The sequence below is a fragment of the Dendropsophus ebraccatus genome, chromosome 6, assembly GCF_027789765.1.
Source record: "Dendropsophus ebraccatus isolate aDenEbr1 chromosome 6, aDenEbr1.pat, whole genome shotgun sequence".
NCBI classification, from domain to species: domain Eukaryota; kingdom Metazoa; phylum Chordata; class Amphibia; order Anura; family Hylidae; genus Dendropsophus; species Dendropsophus ebraccatus.
This window is the reverse complement of record NC_091459.1, coordinates 140,370,980-140,388,716: the sequence shown is the minus strand read 5'-3', so window position 1 is coordinate 140,388,716 and position 17,737 is coordinate 140,370,980. Positions and strand designations below refer to the sequence as shown.

At 42.5% G+C, this 17,737-nt stretch overlaps 1 protein-coding gene across 3 annotated transcripts in view; it reads left to right on the top strand.

Moving 5' to 3' along the window:
* Positions 1 to 17,092, top strand: part of KCNS3 (potassium voltage-gated channel modifier subfamily S member 3) — a 60,549-nt gene extending 43,457 nt beyond the window's left edge. For 2 of the 3 annotated variants that reach the window (XM_069974092.1, XM_069974091.1), the window contains exon 2: positions 15,324 to 17,092. In XM_069974092.1, coding sequence (XP_069830193.1) covers positions 15,348 to 16,814 — 1,467 coding nt within the window. In that variant the 5' untranslated portion in view covers positions 15,324 to 15,347 and the 3' untranslated portion in view covers positions 16,815 to 17,092. Of the gene's footprint in view, positions 1 to 9,819; positions 9,841 to 15,323 lie in introns of those variants that run through there. The other variant, XM_069974093.1, reaches the window with a different exon arrangement.
* The last annotated feature ends 645 nt before the right edge of the window (positions 17,093 to 17,737 follow it).

The following is a 17,737-nucleotide window of genomic DNA, read 5'->3' as shown; positions in this document are numbered from 1 at the left end:
TGGTTGGGCTTAAACAACAAAGTACTAATAAGCCTCTAACTTGTATGAATTTTGCACAAAATCCCCCCCCCCCCCCCCCCCGAACACACCAAGTCATGGTTCAAGGCTCCTGAAAGGCTTCCCCATTGGTTACAAGAACTGGGCCCACTTGTCCTTTGTGAAAATGTTGCAGCTCCGTTCGCTATGGAACCGAGCAATTACAGGTTTCCAGATAGGTTAGGTTGAATACATCAATTGCTTTGACCTCTTTCTGGTACTGCCGGAGCGAGCGGCCAGCCCCTTGCCAACAGCGTCCCTGGCAACCGGCTTGGCCAGGTGGAGGAAGTCCGCTGGCGTCTCTAGTTACCGGCCGGAGGGCAAGCGACTCAGCAGCAAATCACTGACAGGCGGCCAGCATCACCAGACAGCCTGTAGCTTGGGTCTAGGCCTAGAGTCTCAGTCCCAATCACGCCTGGTGCTGGGACTCCACGCTCCATAATTATCCTTCCCCGTGCAGGCGAGGGGCCGTCAACCAGTTATCTGCTGCCAGTTAGGGCAGTCGAGGTAATTAGGCAGGGACAGCGGAGTGGGTGCCAGTGCTTGGACTCACCTGTCTCATGTCTACCAGTCTTCTGTCCTGACAGCTGATTTAAAAGAAACATTTTGGGGCGAGACTAGCCCTTTAACTTATAATTCGATACAATAAAATTCTTCACAAACACCAAAAAAACAATAGTCGATTAGTAACCCAGAAGCCACCAATATTCACATCATTTAATGACTTGTGCTACCAGAAAGAACCACCGCCAATGACTACTCAGTAAACAATAATTTTGGTATCACCTATTTCTGATGCCTCTGTTGTGGTGATGGACATGTTGCATAAATGATGGTGTTGCCGGGGTAGGGTGTCACCGGTCCAAGGTTAGGGACCTGCTTACCCTGTGCCACCCTATAGGGAGAGTGTAAGTAAACTACCCCTGCTTATACAGGGTGGAGCGGGGCACTCGCCCTGACCCTCGCACTTACCCTAGAAAACCCTAAATAAAAAAAGTAAGGTTCACATAAATTAAAACCAAAAAGTTATAATGTCAGGGCAACAGCTCTCCTGGGTATCCTCGACAGCTGCTGCAGTGGCAGGTCGCCTGTGTACACAGACTTCATTAATACTGTGTAAACCAGCATTACTCCTCATATTAAAGGCTGATATTGGAGGAAAATAGAGGTGCTTAGTCCTATAATAGGACTAAGGGATTGTGATATGGCCCTATAACATGACTAAGGTCTTATTCACATGTACACATACACGTACACATGTAGTGATTTTTCAGGTCTGCATAAAGTTCTGTATTTGTACTCTCTGAAATACGATCCGTAATCGAATCCATAATGCATTCGTATCTGTGTCAGCAAAAATGTTGAACTGGTAAAAAAAAAACAATAATTAACTAGTTTGCTTAGATTTGATCCACATTTCTCACGGACCTCGGGGATGTGACATCTGTGGCATCCGTACTGCATGGTAATCTGTACTGCAACCACAATCCGCAGTAGGAAATTGCGGATCCGCAATAGAACGGACTGTTTGTGTGGTGGCTGCCGGTTGGGCAATTATGGTGGTCCAGACTGGAGTAGTTACCCACTTGGACTATTGGCACTGCCACCCACAGAAAGGGGAGATAACCCAAGGAAATGATTACTGTGTTGGTGCTTGGTGAATCCCAATAAAATAAATATCTTATTTACTGTGAAGATACTTGATAAAGAAGAAGACAGTGTGCTTCAATCTTGATCAGTTACTTTACACTTAATAAACCAGATCTGTACTGAGAGTAGAAGGAGTGATTCAGCCGTGCTGACTAAGTTGCGTGATGAGAGGTAGACAAAAGGAATCAGAAGAGTAGAGAGAAGGATGTCGAGAGAGTCCCAACCCAAGTAGTACTGTGCTCTGTTGGAACTTCAGAGGTACAATAAGTAGAATACTTGAGAGTAGAGGGAATAGTTGTGCCTGTGTTATGACTCCTTCTGTCTTTGCACCACCTATTGCCCACCAGTGTTGGGTGACCTGTCCTAGAGGGTGACACAAGCCCCAGACCTTGTTACCTCAGATGAGCAGAGTGATCAGAGATCTCTGATTACACCTGCGCTGCGAGATAGCGTGCATAGGCTTCTAGCAACTTTGCTGGAACAGTTCCTTGAATACTTCTTATGGATACTGTCCTGCACTGTGTTCCTCTGGTCCACAGCGTGGGTTAGGATGATCCCTGACTTGTCCTCTCTAGTAGTGACTCAACACTGCATAGTGTAGAATACGGTTACTTGAAGAGAAACTGTGCCTAGATACATATGCTCTGCTCTACGTCTAGGCTGCACACCGAACTGGGAGCCAGGTCCCAACTTGACTGCTGTAGGGAGCGTCCTAGCTTGCGTCCTTTCACTACAGAATTTCAGGCAAAAGACTTCACACTTCCCCTACCCATGTGACTTCCTTCCTACAGCAAGTGTAAACTGTTCTGTGAGTAGATGAGGAGTGCGTGTAAAGAAGTAAAGAGAGAGATGATAGGTTATGAGAAGAAAAGAACTCTCATTGGTGTACAGATCCATGTGACACACAAACAAAACAATAACCCTTTCATTCCCACAGCTGTAAAATATCTAGATATACATTCTTACAACGATGACATTTACTGGTTAAACTCTGGTACTACTACATTACCACTTACAATTAAAAGTACAGGCTTTTGCTAAGGGTGTAACCAATAGCAACACCCGTAGTAGGACAGCACATGTGAATAACCAAATAGAAATTAATGGCCAATAAGTTGATCTGTGATAGCGGATCAGCAATCATGGACAACTCTGCAGGACGTGTGAATAAGTTCTCATGATACGGTGTGTCGCCACCAGATCACGTATAAGTCAGCAACCTTTGTGGCAACCTACCAAAAGGGTATTCTGACCTATACTACAGGGTACTCCTGATGGCTTCATTGACTTTGGGCAAAACATAGTCCATGTTAAAGGAGAAGTCTGTCCAGTTTTAAAATCTGGCAGCCGGCAGGGGGGAAATATGATAAGGAGTAGGAACTTACCTCTTCCTGTGCCTGTGGTGAGCGGCTGGACCGGCCTTGGGACCCCCAACAGGCTCTGGGATGTGCCCACATCACAACCCGTCTGATATCAGTGACTGGAGCAGGACGCCGCTCTAGTCCCTGATTGGCTGAGCGGCCAGTCCATCAGCCAGGACAGGCAGTTGTGATGTCATCATAAATAACTCGGGGGAAATGCCTTTACGGCGGGGGTCCTGAGGCCGGTCCCGTCGCTCGCCAAGGGCACAGGAAGAGGTAAGTTCCTACTCATGATCAAATTCCACCCCACTCCCCCCCAACCCCCCCCCCCGCTGAATTTTAAAAATTGCCCGATTTCTACTTTAAGTTAATTTTCTGCTATATATATTGACTCAGGAATATTGAAGCCCTAGGGCTTCCAGGAAAGCATAGATACCTGTATCCATGTTATCAAGGACTCCCTATGGCGGCATCCAACTTCTGCAGCAATGAGGAATCAAATACTGGGCATTCGGATTCGGAGAACCTGACATGTTTGACAGGTCCGCTCAACACTACTCAGGAACCCTGCAGATCTCTCTTCTGAGTCCCATAAGGACACAATATACATTTAGGCAGTGGACTGAGTATAGTCAGTGTTAGACATTGTTTGGTCCAGATTGATGTGAATGGGCCCTGGCTGAGTGAGGCCTAGGTGTGCCGCGCCTCCCATAACCTACTGGTATTCAGTGTGCTTTCATAGTATATTGCTGCTTTCTGCATCTGGATGAAATGGCTGGTAGTTCTCTTCCTAAATCCCGTCCTCTGGGGAAGCCAGAGTCCCTATTTCAGCAATGTCTGATGAAGTGATTACATTACATATTCAGATTGCCTTCGCTGTGATCAATGTATAATTATCAAATGACACAAAACTCAAAGGCGCAGATTTACACAGCGTTATTATAAGCTTTTATAGGCCACTCTCCGTTTGCTTTGCGGACGTGCCCCGGTAATACCTCGCACCCCTCGCTGTCAGGCCGAGCCAAAGAGTTATTAACCACAGTGAAAATAAATACACAAGAATAACGGGGATCCGATAAAGACCGCGAGAAACCGATTCTGATATTCATGCATTTATATTATAGGGTGAAGGACAAAGAGGAATAGGCAAATATGGTATATAAAGGAGCACTCCGGTCATTATTTTTTGTCCATAAGTTGAAGGTGGTAACACCAGCAGCACTCTCTTGGACCCAGTAGGGCCTAGAACAGCCAGTTGATGGAATCTGCCGATTGACGGCTACAAGTTTGGCTACTGCCTAGCGTGGAGCTTGAACTCTGTGGTAACCAATCCATGACCACTGGATCGGACAGGTAGCTGCAGCCTGTTGCCCCACCTGCTGCCAACAACACCACCACATTACCACTTGTGCCTCTGCCTCTCCTACCTTCATTACTAGCTCTGCCACCCAACATTTCTTCCTCTCTGTTTTTGAAAAGGAAAAATTACGTCCATCATTTTGAGCTTAAAATGACGTCTGTCATTTCGCTGTTTGGCTGCCCGTCAGTGCAATGATGGCTGTCGGTACATTATTCTAGTTTAGTGGACTATCTGGCCTTTGGGTGTGTCTTTAATTGAAAAGTCCATTATTTTATACAATGTGTGCATTGGGCGTCCGTCATTCCGTTGCGTTAAAGTCAATTAAATCGTGGCAATAACGGACATTGTTTCTCTTTTTTTTTTTTACATTGTGTGAACATAGCCATAAATTGAACCAGAATGGTTGGATGACTGCTGTATAATCATGGTTTTATTCTACCAGAAACGGTTTTAAGAGAGCACTGAAGATGTCACCAGATTTAAAGGGTTAAAATCACCCAGGAGAGCTGTGGACAGCGGTGGACACTGTGTAGTGACACTGCCTCTCCCTATCTCTTTCTCTACAATGTGCGTGTTCAGTTCACCGATCAGAAGCTGAATGGCGGGCTGACGGTGTGTGCTCCTGCATATATACTGAAGGAGGAAGTGTGACATCACGGGGAATGGGGGGGGTGGGGTGTATCTTGCAGCTGATTGGCCAGCTGCAAAGGATTATGGATGAATCCCTTACACTTTTGAAGTGGTGTAATCTAACGTACAATGTGTGGCCACCATCTTTACCAACTGGTTACAAACTTTTTAGAAAGTTTGTTTTGAAAACTAACCAAATTTTTTTAAAAATTAAGATCGGTTCTGGAAGTTTGGTTCACTGTTCTCTATTGGTGTTATAATTTTTTTTCCGGTAAACGATGGCCGTTCAATAAAAGCAGCCTTCATTTTGCCGGGGTGTGAACATAGCCATATGATTTATCCATCTAGAACAGACCTCGTCACATTCGGCGATATGGTTTCGCTTGTGTCACACAAGGGGGAAAATTTAGATTGTTACATTCAAGATGAGGGAAAGAAGATGTGAGAATAAGGCTATGTACTCACTACGGGAACGCTCCGTCCTATATCAGGGAAAGGAGGCCGTCTCGTCTATTCATAACAAAACGTCCGTCATTGTAAATAGATTGCCGCCTTTCCCCCATATAGGACGGCACGTTCCCGTAGTGAGAACATAGCCTAAAACAATACCCGGGAACGACTTAGGCTGCTTTGTATACGTCACATAATCTGTATATTCTTACTGATGTATCATCTTCTGCAGCTTGTCCAATATTTAGTCGGGAGACTATGACGTCCGTTCTACAGTATCAGGCTTCTTTATAGCTTCCTCCTTTTTTTTTTTTTTATTCTTCACTTTATAGAAAATGTTAAAAGAAAGTGAGAATCTAGGGAGTAAAAGAAGAGAACGCTCTGCATATATGAAGCCTGATTTCCTCTAGACTAAACATGGCAGATATCAGTTTTATAGTTTTCATCTGACACTGAATAAAAAAGGCAGCGAAGAGAAGGAAAGATGTAAAGAGAGTGTGAAAGGGTCGATCTAACGTCAGACGCCACGGGAGTTTATATACACTGTAGACAAGGCCTCATAGAGAATATAATGTATGGCTGTAATTAGGCAGGATATGGTATGGTTGTATATATATATATATATATATATATATATATATATATATATATATATGCAAAAGTAGAAAACCTCCCAACAAAAAGAGCACCAGCCAATAGAAGACTAGAAGCTAAAGTATATCAAAAGTTGGAAGCAGTTTGCATTATTTATCCTGTGCTGAAGTTATTATCCTTAATAATCCAGGTATAGAAAAAAAATGATATACACTCACCTAGCCCCAGTCCCCTCCTTTTATTTCTATCCTCCTCTCCTCCACCCAAGCACCATACATTTTTTCCATAAGAGTTGGAATACTCTTTTATATATGTAAGTATATAAAAAAAAATGTGTTTTTTATGATGGCTGCAGTGAATGGGAGTTAGGCTGAGTTCACATTGCCTTTTTCCTTTCTATTAAACAGATCCAATTAAAAGAGAAGTCCGGTTATTCTTAAAAACTGGCAGCGGGCAGGGGGGAATTTAATAATGAGGAGGAACTTACCTCTCCCCGTGCCTGCGGGAATTGGTAGGACCGGCCTCGGGACCCCCACCCAAAGGCATTTTTTTCCCTGAGTTATGACGTCATGGCTCGGGGGGAAAATTCCTGTCCCGGTTGATGGAGTGATGAGATTTTCAGTTTATAGGTAGCAGGAGAACAGCATATAGCGCCTTCTTCATAGTGTAAATTGTTATTATCTAGACCTGTTGAAGTAAAGTTAAATAAAGTATACTTATCAGCTGCTGTATGTCCTGCAGGAAGTGTTGTATTCTCTCCAGTCTGACACAGTGCTCTCTGCTGCCACCTCTGTCCATGTCAGGAACTGTCCAGAGCAGGAGAGGTTTTCTATGGGGATTTGCTGCTGCTTTGGACAGTTCCTGACATGGACAGAGGTGGCAGCAGAGAGCACCGTGCCAGACTGGAAAGAATACACCGCTTCCTGCAGGACATACAGCAGATGATAAGTACTGGAAGACTGGAGTATTTTAAAATGAAGTCATTTACAAATCTGTATACCTTATTGACATTAGTGATCTGGTGCTTTTGGTTCTACGGTGACATAAGATGACAAATACGGAGAGAAGTAATGACACGTTATAACTCTTGCTGCTAATATGTGTTATCAATAGGTAGGTGAAAGCAAGGTTAACCGCCATGAATGCTTTCTGCTGGCGCATTGTATTAAAGGTTACAGAACACAGCGGCAGTTTAAGAAAAGGTCTACGCTTTGTGCAAATACCCTTTAAAAAATAATGAAAACCTTGAAGAGGTAAAAGAGGTCCGGGAAAAGTAGAAGTAAATGTCAATCAAGGAAAAAATTGGAAATCGGTGAAGCATAGAGGATTTTTATAGTAATTACAGCAGAAGGTGGAGGTTATTTCATGGCGATAGATCCCAATCAGGAAAATAAACTTGTATTCATTTATATTTAAAGCGACATCATTCACCGTGACGCTTGTGCCGAGATCGCTTTCTATAGAAGGAGGAGGACTGGCGTGTTCTGTATTGTTGTACTATACTGTAAGTTCAGGGATAAAGGCAGTCCCCGTCTGACACATCTGCTTTGGTAAATTTTTGTACTCACTATGAAATAATTATGGCCATATACCTTTAAAGGAGTACTCCGACATCAGGTAAAAAAAAAATTAAATGCTGGAGAAGAATGACATTGGTTGTACATGCAGCCCTAGGGCAGGGGTACTCAACAACTTTTAGTGAGGGGCCACTTACCGGGGGTCTATTGTCAGGTGAAGGTCCGAGTTGAACGTCAGTAGGAAACGTGTTTTGTTACTTTTCACAAACGTTGTTGAACTATTAACAGAATTGATGCTTATTAGTGGGAAAACTGCAATTTTTTTCTCTCTCACCAGTCCTTATATAGCCACCTGTGCACTCCCCCAGTAGTATATAGACCCCTGTCCGCTCCCCCAGAAGTATATAGACCCCTGTGCTCACCCCCAGTAGTATATAGACGCCTGTGCACTCCCCCAGTAGTATATAGACCCCTGTGCACTCCCCCAGTAGTATATAGACCCCTGTGCACTCCCCCAGTAGTATATAGACCCCTGTCCGCTCCCCCAGAAGTATATAGACCCCTGTGCTCACTCCCAGTAGTATATAGACCCCTGTGCACTCCCCCAGTAGTATATAGACCCCTGTGTGCTCCCCCAGTAGTATATAAACCCCTTTGCGCTCCCCCAGTAGTATATAGACCCCTGTGTGCTCCCCCAGTAGTATATAAACCCCTTTGCGCTCCCCCAGTAGTATATAGACCCCTGTGTGCTCCCCCAGTAGTATATAGACCCCCTGTGTGCGCCTCCAGTAGTATATAGTCCCCCTGTGTGCTTCTTCAATAGTATATAGCACCCTGTGTGCCCACCTAGTAGTTTATAGCCCCCCTGTGAGTTCACCCCCAGTAGTATATAGCCCCCCTGTGCATTTCCCCATAGTATATACCCCCCTGTAGTATATAGCCACCCTGTTCACTCCCTCACTAGTATATAGCCCCCCAGTAGTATAAAGCACCCTTGTGAGCTCCCCCCAGTAGTATATATCCCCTCTGTGCACTCCCCCAGTTGTATATAGCCCCCAGTAGTATATATCCCCCCTGTGAGCACCCCCCTGTATTTTATAGCTCCCCCAGTAGTATATAGCACCCCTGTGAGCTCCCCCAGTAGTATATAGCCCCCTGTTTGTTCCCCCTAGTAGAATTTGGCCCATCCAGTAGTATATAGCCCTCCTGTGAGCTCCCTCAGTAGTATATAGCCCCCATGTGAGCTCCCCCCAGTAGTATATAGCCCCCTGTAAGCTCCCCCAGTAGTATATAGCCCCCCTGTGAGCGCCCCCCTCTGCGGTCCGCGTTCAGACCACGGTACGCCAGTTGAGGACCCCTGCCCTAGGGAGTCTAGGAAATCATGGATACAGTCTGTGGCCTATGGCTGTATCCATGTGTTCCCGGACTCTCTAGGGCTGCATCTAACTTCTTTAGCCACCAGTATTAGAATGCAGAATGACAGGATTTGAGCATGCTGCAGCTGCCCTCATCTCTAGTTAACAACAGTAGGAGTGAAGGTATCAGGATTCTGGACCAAACAACTAAAAAAAGTGCCTGGCATCTCTTTTACAACTGGGTGATCTGATCCAGTGAGCCTGACACCAGCATGCTTGGATAGATCAATAGCAGTAACCAAACCCTTCCATAGAGGGAGCAATAGGAATGAAAGTACTGTACAAACATCTTCAATTCTTTTTAAGAACATAGAAGAGTTTGGTGCCTATAACTATAGCTGTAGCGGCCAAAGCAGCTGCTATAGGGCTCAGAGGTTGAGACGGTGTAAGGAGATTTTGATTTTTTGTAGGGAATAATAAGTTGGCGGCTTTCGATTATCCAGTTCTGCGATGTGGGTTCTTTGATACATAAACCTATTAACCATAATTTTGTTATTGTGACACTTGGCTGCTCTTTGTAACTGAGCCCCTTGGTCACTAGATGGAAAAACTAGACAGTACCTATGTGTTTCCTAGGACACAGATGTTTTTTTTTTTTAGGGCCAAAAGACATGGAATATGGCCAAAAGGCTACGGTCACCTTTCAATGCATTTTTTATTCCTGCCTGGCACATTTTTCTAGGTCTGTGTTCACAATGTTGCTTACTTTCCCTTCTACAGCCTCCTGCAGTGTCCTGCTATCAGTGATGTTCCGCACAGACTCTTCTTGCCCTTATCATTCCTCGTAAACCTGATTCATGACATCATCAAAGACCGACTATAATAAGGTGACTTTTATCAGAGAGAAGAGAAGGGCTGATAATAAAAATTCCCCCGCTAGAGAAAAGCTTCTCTGATGGAGGCTGTAGAAGAGAACGCGAGCAACATAATAAAAACCTACGTCAAAACCCCTTTTTTTTGCAAAAAAAGATGCAAATCAGGAACCAAAAATGCATCCAAAGTTATCTTTACTCTGTATATACTATATCTACCCCATTATATGCTAATTAGAGATCAGCGCAACTGGAGTATGCGCGAGTCCAATAGTTAGGCATTTGGTTACCAGTGGCTGAAGAAGTTGGATGCAGCAACCCTAATGGTGTTACTACACGGGCCGATGGGGGCCCTATAATAACTGTAAACTGTTTACTGGGCCTATTACATGGCCCGATAATAACTGTAAACGAGCGCTGATCTGCTAGATTGGCGCTTGTTTACTGGTCGTATTACACGGCCGGATAATCGTTTAACAAGGGCTGCAGGGACATCATTACCGATGTACTTGCTGCCCTTGCTAAACTGGCATACAATAGCGGTCCCGGCCTGTGATTGGTTGATAGGCCTGTCAGCTAAGACAGGCTGCTCTGAAGTTGCAGTGCGCGGGACCTGGGAAGAAGCAGAGCGCAAGAGGAGCCCTGGACCATAGATAGGTAATGTATTTACTTAGCCGTCGGCCGTGCACCGCTATTGCATTGCGGTCGGTGGCCAACATTTATAGGTCCAAACCTATATCAACGATCAGCCGATGACCGATTCGGCCGATTACACTGGTCAACAAATTTTCAAAAGTTGTTTGGTTCAGAAATAAAATTAGCCATTTCTTAATGATTTTTATGTGCTGAATTCAAATATCACAAGGAAAAATGTTAATTGTCTCTAGTTTCTATGATATGGAAGAGTTCTCATGTTAGGCTAGGTTCACACTTCGTTTTCAGCATCCGTTTAACACATCCGTTTTTTGCAAAAAACGCATGAAAAACGGATTGCAAAAAACGGATTCATTTGTGTGCATCCGTTTTTCCATTGACTTCCATTATAAAAAAAAAAAACGGATCCGTTTTTTTTGACGGACCAAAACGGACCAAAAAACGTTGCTGACCCTATTTTTCTGGACGTTAAAAAAAACGGATCCGTTAAACGGATGCTGAAAACGCAGTGTGAACCTAGCCTTACTGTTTTGTGAATTGTATAGAATACAGTATAATAGCCGACATATTTATTACTTCTGCAATCATAAGGAAGCAAGGTTACTGTTCCTAATCTTTTTAAAAATATTCATAGGAAACTTAGGTCTATCTGAAATCAACTACAATTTACAGGCAGATCCAAGAATTTTTACAAATTAATTATGTTTATAGAACTCTGGAATGTAGGTCCTTATCAATGGCTTCTCGGTGCATTTACACGTCTTTTATATTCATACATGGGATTGTCTCTGATAACTGTCCAACAGTAATCTGCAAGCATTGGTGGGTTCCATTTACCCCGATACCTTAGGCTAGGTTCACGTTGCATTTTTGCAATCAGTTTTTTCATCAGTTTTTTGCAAAAAATGCATGAAAAATGGATGCATTTGTGTGCATCCGTTTTGATCCGTTTTTCCATTGACTTCCATTATAAATAATAAAAAAACGGATCGAAATGGATCCGTTTTTTTAACGAACACAAAAGTAGTGTTCAAAACGGATCAAAACGGATGCATGCAAATGCATCTTTTTTTTTGATCCGTTTTCCCAAAAATTGGATGAAAAACACGGAGAGCAAAAACGCAGGGTGAACCTAGCCTTATACCATAACTATTGGTCATTCTAAGATGATGCAATATACCAGTTGATGATGCAATACTGATGATGCAAATGTTTCCCAGTATTGTATCACAGGTTGTGAGAAGTATAGAAAGTACGTCTATATCTTGAAAATTAGAGCCAATGTCCAAATTTGAACATCATTTTCGATCTCAGCACCCCACAGTTCAACTGTTTTCATGTCGAAACCTTTTTGACTGTTGACCAATGTTATCGTCCCGTGTAATAGTACCCTAAGGCTGCCTGGAAAACATGGATACAGTCATTTGCCACAGGCTGAAGTCTCATAGTTTGACATTTGATTACCGGTGGCTGAAGTAGTTGGATGCAGCCATAGGGAGTACATGACAATATGTATACATACTTCCTATGGCTGCATCCAACTACTTCAGCCACCGGTAATGAAATGCCGAACTATTGCACTCGAGCATGCTCCAGTTGCGCTCATCTCCAATGCTCATATATCCGTAGAATTCTTTTTATTCCAGGTTTGACATGACAGCCGCATGGCTTTACAATTTACATGGGAAATGAATAAATCTAGTGTCAAGTTATTGGATTTAACCGACTAGATTGATATAAAAATTGAGATGAGGATGTTCTGCAAACCATCCGGGACTAATAACTTATTAGAGGGGGATAGCTTTCATCTTTCTTATTTAAGGAACAATATCCCAGCGGTCTAATATCTGCAAGTAAGGTGGAATTGCTGACATAAGGATGGAAAGGATTGGGCAGTCACTTTAGACAGACGGTTTATCCAAGGGGGATTCTGAATACAGCGTAACACACAGCGGAAATAGGGAAAGTGTATAAAAACTTCATAAATAGGAATAAACATGTAAACTATAATTATAAAGACCAAGAGGGACATTTATTAAGGAGTCTAATGTGTGCCACTATTCTAATGAGGATTGGTGTGTAGTTTCTTCCAATATCTTGTGACTGATTTATTAGAATGTAGCACTGCCGTAGTGATTGTATCTAAGTAAAAAAAATAAAATAACAAAAAAAGTCTAAAAAATTGTGCAAAAATATTCGCCGTATACTGACCAGACGTAGGCCTGCACCTGTTTGTGCAACTTTTTCAGAAGTCTAAAATGATAAATTGGGTGCTAATCCCGCATTATGTGAACATTTGGATGAATACTCAAAAAAGACAGATTAAAAAAAAAAAGTTGCATCTAAAAAAATAGGCGCAAAGCTCTTGATAGATTTCCCCCCAAGAGATAAGATTTATTGGAATGTGTAATTCATGGATCGGAGAGGGAAGAACTTAAAGGGGTACTCCGGCCGAAAAACTTTATCTTTCAAATCAACTGGTTTCAGAAAGTTATCTCGATTTGTAATTTACTTCTATTTAAAAAATCTTAGGTCTTCCAGTACATATTAGCTGCTTTATGTCCTGTAGGAAGTGGTGTATCCTCTCCAGTCTGACACAGTGCTCTCTGCTGCCACCTCTGTCCATGTCAGGAACTGCCCAGAGCAGGAGAGGATTTCTATGGGGATTTGCTGCTGCTCTGGACAGTTCCTGACATGGACAGAGGTGGCAGCAGAGAGCACTGTGTCAGACTGGAAAGAATACACCACTTCCTGCAGGACACACAGCTGCTGATAAGTACTGGAAGAAGTAGGATTTTTAAATAGAAGTAAATCACAAATCTATAGAACTTTCTAAAACCAGTTGATTTGAAAGAAAAAGATTTTCGCCAGAGTACCCCTTTAATACACCTGCTTGTCCAGACGGCCAACCTGAAGTGTCATTTTTTTTCCGTACAATTTTTTTCATATATGACAGCCAGCCAGTATTTTCTATGGACAAACAGGAAATCTGTAATAAGTGATTATAATTATTTATCGCAGACGAGTCTATAGTTCAATATAATGTACTCAATAACAGAATTTATATTAGTATACATTGTATATTATTATTATTATTATTATTATTATTATTTGCTGTTAATATTAGAGATTGTGCCCATATAGTGGAGGTTACTGGACGCATCATGTGATCTGACACAAAGGTGGGAAACAAAGATTATTTGCATATAGTTCTTTCTATTGTTAGAGCTGGGTTACTTTAATAGGCCTTATGTTAGTATCAATGCAATCAATGTCACACAGCCGTGTTCATGAGCCATTTAGACTATGTTATAATCATGTTTTTTCTGTACGCTCGGCATATACATCGGCAATCTGTCGAGAAGGTATCGTCTGCCTAGACGCTTTGAGTTTAAAGGGGTCGTTCACCAATTTTTTTTTTCTTTCAAATCAACTGGTGCCTGAGATTTTAAATTTATTTCAATAAAAAAAAAATCTCTTCTTTCAGTACTTATCAGCTGCTGTATGTCCTCGTGGAAGTTGTATTCTTTCTAGTCTGGAGAGCAGTAGAGGTTTCTATGGGGATTTGCTGCTGCTCTGGACAGTTCCTGACATGGACAGAGGTGGCAGCAGAGAGCACTGTGTCAGACCGGAAAGAATACACCACTTTCTGCAGAATATACAGCAGATGATAAGTGCTGGAAATCGTGAGGTTTTTTTATAGAAGTAAATTAAAAATCTCTGGCACTTTTTTGACATTGGTTGATTTGAAAGAAAAAAAAAAATTGGTTAACAACCCCTTTAATAGAACATAGCAGATCATGCTAGTAAGTCCTAAAAATTAACAAATAAGTTCTGAAAATGAACTGAATATAATCCGTTGGCAAACTCGATTGGTAAGTTGGCAGTATGTCATGGTATATGTCGGCAGCCTTTTTGTTAACAGGCTGCCGATGTATATTCTGAGTGTACAGAGAACATAGCCTAAAACTTTCACATAGAAGTGTCAAATAGATTAACTTTTGACTACAAAGGAGCGAACATATAAAAGTTTGGTTCCGCAGTTTCGACAAACTTTGAAAAAAAGTTTGGCTTTGTCCGAACTGAACCTAAAACGAACTGCACTAAAACAGATAAACGATTGCAGGCTCATCAGTACTTACCTGTCCGCGCTCCCCGGTGTCCTCTGGGTTACACTCCTGATATCTAGTGATCATGAGATGGCGACACACTTCATTCTTGGCTGTCTGACTGATGTGCTTCATTATAGTCTATGAAGTGAATCAGTTAGATCTCGCGGCTGGCCGGCTCAGCTATATCTCGTGAACACAGTGGGTCGCCAAGACCTGGTGTGATCTTTAACTCTTGACATGTCTTTAGAGGATTACTTTTTATTACCCAGTGGAGAACTGCTAAGCTGTGAGTTTTATGGACCCGTTCCATCCATGTAATAGGGACTTTTGGCAAAAAGCATGGCACTAGCCTAGATATGGTCTAAAAGGTACTATATACTCTATACTCTATACATTGAGCAGTCTTCTTCTGGCTCCATTCACCTTGAAGTCCCAGTATACGTGCTTGGCCGAACAGCTGATTGGTGGGGGTGCCAGGTGTTAAATCAGGGTACTTTCTTAGTTTCATGTCCTTTCCATAATCATTGGGTTCGTTTCCCCCCATCATTGTTTGTAGGACCCTTGTAGCTATGTCGCCAACCTGGTCTGGGTCCTCCTCTCTCCATGGGCCCCATAGCCGCCACATAACCTGGCTGCATGATATATTATATATATATAATTCACCCTAAAAACCTTTACAGTAAAATTCTACCACTTAACACTTGCGCTAAAACTTTTTCATTTTGCCCATAGGTGAAATGTGAAGAAGGAGTCAAGATGGTTTATGGAGAATTCTTTCATAGAACCAGAAGTGATGATGAAGTGGTGAAGCTAAACGTTGGGGGCTTCAAGCAATGTGTGGCTCAGACGACCCTCCAAAAATTCCCTCACACCAGACTTGGAAAACTACTCAATTGCCATTCGGAAGAAGCCATACTTGAACTGTGCGATGACTACAATGTAGTAGACAAGGAATATTATTTTGACCGTAACCCGTCTCTATTTAGATATATTTTAAACTTTTACTACACGGGAAAGCTTCACGTCATGGAGGAGTTGTGTGTGTTCTCCTTTTGCCAAGAGATAGAATACTGGGGCATTAATGAGCTCTTCATTGATTCTTGTTGTAGTAACAAATATCAGGAAAAAAAGGAAATCATCTCGGAACGGGACTGGGAGGATAAAAGTGACGTCATGAGCGTGGGCTCGTCTTCCGACCAGTCCTCTGTTTTCGAGAAAGAACTGGAGATGTTTGATTCTCTAAAATTTGGGAATGTTCGTAGGAAAATATGGGTCCGTCTAGAAAACCCTGCCTTCTCTTTATCGGCTAAGCTTATTGCCATCTCTTCGTTAAGCGTAGTCTTGACCTCCATCGTAGCAATGTGCATCCATAGTATGCCCGAGTTCCACAGGTTCGATAGCAATGATCGAGAAATAGAAGATCCCATTCTCGAAGTGGTGGAGATCATTTGTATCGTGTGGTTCACCGCTGAGCTTGTTGTACGACTCGCTGTCGCCCCCTCCCAGAAAAAATTCTGGAAAAACCCTATGAACATTATAGATTTTGTCTCCATCATCCCGTTCTATGCCACCTTGGTTGTAGACACCAAGGGCGAAGAGAATGAAGGCATAGAGAACATGGGGAAAGTTGTTCAAATTCTAAGACTTATGAGGATATTTCGGATTCTAAAGCTAGCAAGACATTCTGTCGGGTTGAGATCTTTAGGAGCCACGTTGAGACATAGTTATCACGAAGTTGGGCTTTTGCTTTTGTTTTTGTCTGTTGGGATTTCAATATTTTCCGTCCTGGTTTATTATCTGGAAAAAGACGATGAATTGTCTCCTCTTGAGAATATTCCTACCTGCTGGTGGTGGGCCACCATTAGCATGACCACCGTGGGCTACGGGGACACTCACCCGGTGACTTTATACGGGAAGATGGTTGGCAGTGTCTGCATTATTTGTGGAATATTAGTGGTTGCTCTTCCTATAACAATTATTTTTAACAAATTTTCTAAGTACTATCAAAAGCAGAAAGCCATCGACGTGGACGGGTGCAACGAAGACGAGCCAAAGGATAAATTTAACGATCTCCCTTATTTCAATATTCGAGATATATATGCAAGAAGGATGAATTCTTTCATTTCGAGCCTTTCTTCCGTTGGCATTATAGCAAGCAATGACTCAACCGACGCTTCCAGTATCCAAGAAATGGAGGATTCCTTCAATGCACCATACAAGTGACCATGAGGAGTCTTCTTTTCTGTGCTTGTTATGATTATTTAATTCTTTCACCTCTTGCTACCTCCGTCTCCAGAACTTAGAAGCTTCTTAAGTTTCCGAGTGTCATTCGGTTCTTCATAGCACTTATTTCTCAGGGTATGACTCGTAGCCATATTTTAGAACATATAACGCTACTAAATTCTATTCAGTACTATAGCACATGCTTTATTTTATTTCGAAGGAGTTTATAATTTGCCTCTTTAATGTTTTTATTTTTTTACATAATTTTTTTATGGAAAAAAAAAAGAAAAGAAAAATATTTTATAGAACGCACAGGAAATACAGTGGATATTTATTTTTACCATTTAATGGAGATCTATAGTCAGTTTGGGACAGTGGTTCAGCTTTTTAAGGGAGACCTCCAGACTATGAATGCTAAGTATATGTCATAAAACAACCATCTACCTGCAGTTACAAGTATGGTTACATCAGAATACTTTGGTCTTGGTTCTCCACAAACACGGAAAACTTTGTAATTCAGTTCTTCCTACATCTCTGATTGGATGGTTGCTGTGTTCAGAGTCTGTGGGTTGATTTATATATAGCAGCATTTCACTGGGCTTCTCTGACAGTTTTTGATTTTCACAGAGATCATCTGGCAGAAATTTTTAGTATATTCAAGAGGAACTATCAGCAGGTTAGACGAATGTAACCTGCTGATATGTCCCTACTGCAAGGGGACTCCACAGTGGAGGATATGTCTCTTACCCCTCCCCCCCCCCCCCGTGCCATTCTAGTGCAGTTAGTATTTTTCTCCACGGTCCGGAAAGGCCAGTAGGAGCACTGTCTGCCCCATAGCACCAATCCGGCCCGCTCCAAGCCGGCCCACTTCATTGATTATAATTAGAGAGGGCTGGACCAGTTAGGGGGGGATCGGAGTTAAT